The 3,747-nt window shown below is 49.6% G+C and overlaps 1 protein-coding gene across 1 annotated transcript in view; it reads right to left on the bottom strand.

The window, feature by feature from the left end:
• The window catches only part of enpp2l (ectonucleotide pyrophosphatase/phosphodiesterase 2-like), a gene marked incomplete at its 3' end in the record, with an annotated part of 99,793 nt that overhangs the window by 64,189 nt on the left and 31,857 nt on the right, over positions 1–3,747 (bottom strand). The window contains exon 4 of the mRNA XM_032521770.1: positions 3,419–3,544. Coding sequence (XP_032377661.1) covers positions 3,419–3,544 — 126 coding nt within the window. The remainder of the gene's footprint in view (positions 1–3,418; positions 3,545–3,747) is intronic.

Raw genomic sequence — 3,747 nt, 5'->3', positions numbered from 1 at the left:
CGGTAACCTTTAAATTTCACATGTTCTTGAGTAAGTAAGTAGCGTCTTTTTTAACAGAGGAAACTGACTTGGAAACGTTGTGACGTTCACTCCTGTGGGAAAAATACTATTAAATTAAAGTCAAAGAAAATATCTGATGTGTTCCTGTCCCTTTTTTTTTATTAAAAAAGGTCCAAGTGTGTGGTAGAATTTCTCCCGTTATACGTTTTGGATCATCCACCACAATCAACTCCCCCGCTAACGCATTTAAAGATGGCCGCATGACATAGTTGGAGCCGGTCGTACCCCACTTCTGCAAAGCTAAAAATGTCATCTTCCAAGCCACAAACGGACAAGTTAGTTATGAGGAAAGTTTGTGAACGGGCACACAGAATTTGGATAGCGTGAACCTAAACACGTTTACACAACGGTACCTGGACAAAAAAAAAGAAAAAAGCACGGCATCAACCAGAGGAGTTTCCTCCGCAGCGCAGCTGGAGCAAACCCCAAAGACCAAAGACGAAAGACAATTAAGACAGGCAACAACAGAAACACCAAAGGATACAGACTAATATCGCGATGTACATACCTGTTGCTGAGCCCCCCCTACTTGTTAGAGTTTAGTCCTGCTGTTCATCCCATCCGTGTACTGTTCCCAGTTTTGTCCCCTTCCCTGGGCGTCCCTGTCGTACGTCTGGTCGGCCTTTTGTTTGTCTGGGGTTCAGAGGCTCGTCCATCCGCTCGCATCGGAATGCTTCATCACACCGGGGCTGTCAATCATACTCTTCTCGCTTGTTGACACTCTGGGTTCAGCGTGCCCCACTCTTGGCTCCGTTCGCTTGCCGATTCCCACACCTGGTATATGCTCCACGTTGCCTACGACGCTGTGTTGTATCACCTCAACGCGGTCCCAGGTCGAGGACCCAGGCCCTCCTCAGTTCTCCCTCCGGCGAGCCTACCAAGAAAAGCACGATGTCCTTGGGTTCAAGCTAAGATAGGACATGAAGAAGGCTGTTCAAGAAAACTTGGACACGAGGGGCGATTCAGAAATACTAATAGAACAAACTGGTCGCCTGAGGTCCACCGATGTCATGTTTCCGATTAAATGTCTTGAACTCTTGTAATTTTATTGCTTCTCTCGAGAAAACACATTAAACCGATTCACCGAATTCCTAAACCTTTACTGCTATTTTGTTTCAACAACGGGACTCTTCTTCAACCCAAAGTCCCCTCCGTACAGACCGACTTACCACAACACTTTAGTATACGACATTTGTTGTACTTTTTAGTCTTTGTTGCTCACGATCTTCTCCGTTCCGCCCAGTGAAAACCTGTGCCTACTGTTGCCTGCCTTACTGTTTAAGACCCCCCTCTGTCCTCTAGACCCACCTACCGTTCTCACAGATCCCACGCCTGTACTTAAGACCCACCTACAGTCTTGTCTTAAGACCCACCTACCAGCCTTATAGACCCACTCCCTAAGCAACAGTCTTAGACCCACCTACCTGTCTTAAGGACCCCACCTACCATGTCTTAAACTGCCCACTCAACACCTACCTTTCTTAGACCATCCTGCCTGTCGCCTGAACCCACCGCTTCCCTGTCTTAAAGACCCACCTCACCCTGTCGTAAGACCCACCGCCGTCCTTCTGGACCCACACGCTGTCTTACCCTACCACACTAAAGCCAAGACCTAACCCCGTCTAAAAGACCCACCTGTCCCTGTCTTTAGACCACACATGCCTGCTGTTAAGACCCACCTACCGTCTTAAGACCTCACACCTGGCCTGTCTTCTTGACCCCACTACCAGTCTACGACCCCCTATCCATCTTGTCGTGAACCTAGTCTTAAGACACCACCGTACAGTCTTAAGACCCACATACTCTGTATTAAGGACACCACATACCTGTCTTAACACCGCACTCAGACGGTCTTAAATGCCCCCCTCCGTCTTAAGTAACCCACCTGTCTGTCTTAAGAACCCACCTACTCAATCTTAAACCAACCCCTACTAGCTTAAGACCCACTACCATCTTAAGACACCGCACACTTCTTAAGACCCACCTCTAGAACCCTAGTCTTAAGACCCACCTACCAGCTGTCTTACAGTACCCACCTCACTGTCTTGACAGAACAGCAGCACCTACAGTCTTAGCCCCATACCTGAGCTAAGACCCACACTCCCGGCTTAGAAGACCCCACTCCTCTTAAGACCCCACCTAACCTGTCTAACCCTACAGTTAGACCCACCTACCAGAACCCACTTCTGTCTAAGACCCACCCCTACCGTCTGGACCACCACCTACCATGCCTCATCTTAAGACCCCCTGCCTGTCTTAAGACACACCTCCCTTGCTTCTGACCACCTGCCGTCTTAAGACCACCACCTGATCTGTCTTAGACCTCATTCTGCCTACGTCTCTGACCCTGCCTGTCTTGCACATGAACCATCCTACTCTTACCACCTCCTAGTTAAAAGACCACACTACCTGAACCCCTCGGTCTTAAGACCCACGCCTGTGCTCAAGATACCCACCTGCATGTCTTAAGACCTCACCCTACCCGTCGTTAAGACCCACCCTCGCCTGTTACTCCTAGACACCTGCTAAACCACCCTGCCTGTCTTAAGACCCACCTCACTGTCTTAAGAACCAATACTTGTATTAAGACCACCTACCTGTCTAAGACCAACTGCCTGTTCTTAAGACCCAAATACAGTCTTTAAGGACCCAACTACCAGTCTTAAGACCCACATACCAGTCTTAAGACCCAACACCCGTCTAAGAACACCTACTGTGTCTTAAGACCACCTACCAGTCTTACAGACCCACACTACCGCTTCGGAAGACCCCAGATACCAGAGTCTAAGACCCAACTGCTGTCTTTAGACCCAATTCCTTCCATTTCTCTTTCCCTGCACCTACCTGTCTTAAGACCCACCTGCCTGTCTTCTGACCCACCTGCCTGTTAGCTCTCAGCCCGCCAGCCTGTCTGCCCGCCCTGACCGCTCCTCGACACACCCTCGCCTGATCTCCGTCGAGCCTGGATTTCCTCACATCCACCCCAACCCTTTGGCTCGCCCGGTTAAATCAATAAATCCTGTCTGATCTCTTTACTCCGGTCGTGAATCCTTCCTGAGTATCATCCCACTACGTATCCAGTAATAGACACACTGACCTAGTTACTGTGACCAGAAAACAAAGAAGAAGGTGTCAGCCAGTGTATGTTATGTTAGCATGTTAGCAAGCTAACTTTAGCACAACTGCCCACAAAGTACTGCTTGCTGGTGAAGTGCTATCAGTATATCAGTCTCTATCCAGCCAGCTGAGCCAAGTAAAAGGAAGCAGGAGATTCCTTTGTATGGGTCTTTACTCCGGTGTCCGCTGCTGAGTATCATAACACAACTGGGCTAGTAGTAGAGACAGATCGGGGGGGTACCCATGCAGAGGGACTTGTAGTTGGAGCAGCAGTCTCCTCTCTCCAGGCAGTCCAGCGAGCAGTGGCAGGCGTGGCTGTCGTTCCTCTCTTCCCCACAGCGATCCTGCGTGCACTCGAAACCTCCCGCTGGGACACAGGAAGGAGGAAAAAAGGTCAACACACACATCACGTCATCGGGAGCCTCCTTTACCAAACAATCGCAACGAGGCTGGAAAAAACACATGACAAACATCACGGAGGAATACACTGAAGTGGGAATGAAATCTCAGGCTCCTAAAGTCTGTAACAATGGCAGCCTATAGCTCACGGAGTAAGTGCCCCCCCCCCCC

This window comes from Etheostoma spectabile, chromosome 7 (assembly GCF_008692095.1).
Source record: "Etheostoma spectabile isolate EspeVRDwgs_2016 chromosome 7, UIUC_Espe_1.0, whole genome shotgun sequence".
In the NCBI taxonomy this organism is placed as follows: domain Eukaryota; kingdom Metazoa; phylum Chordata; class Actinopteri; order Perciformes; family Percidae; genus Etheostoma; species Etheostoma spectabile.
Note: the sequence above shows the minus strand (reverse complement) of the source record. Positions and strands in the feature narration are given on the sequence as shown.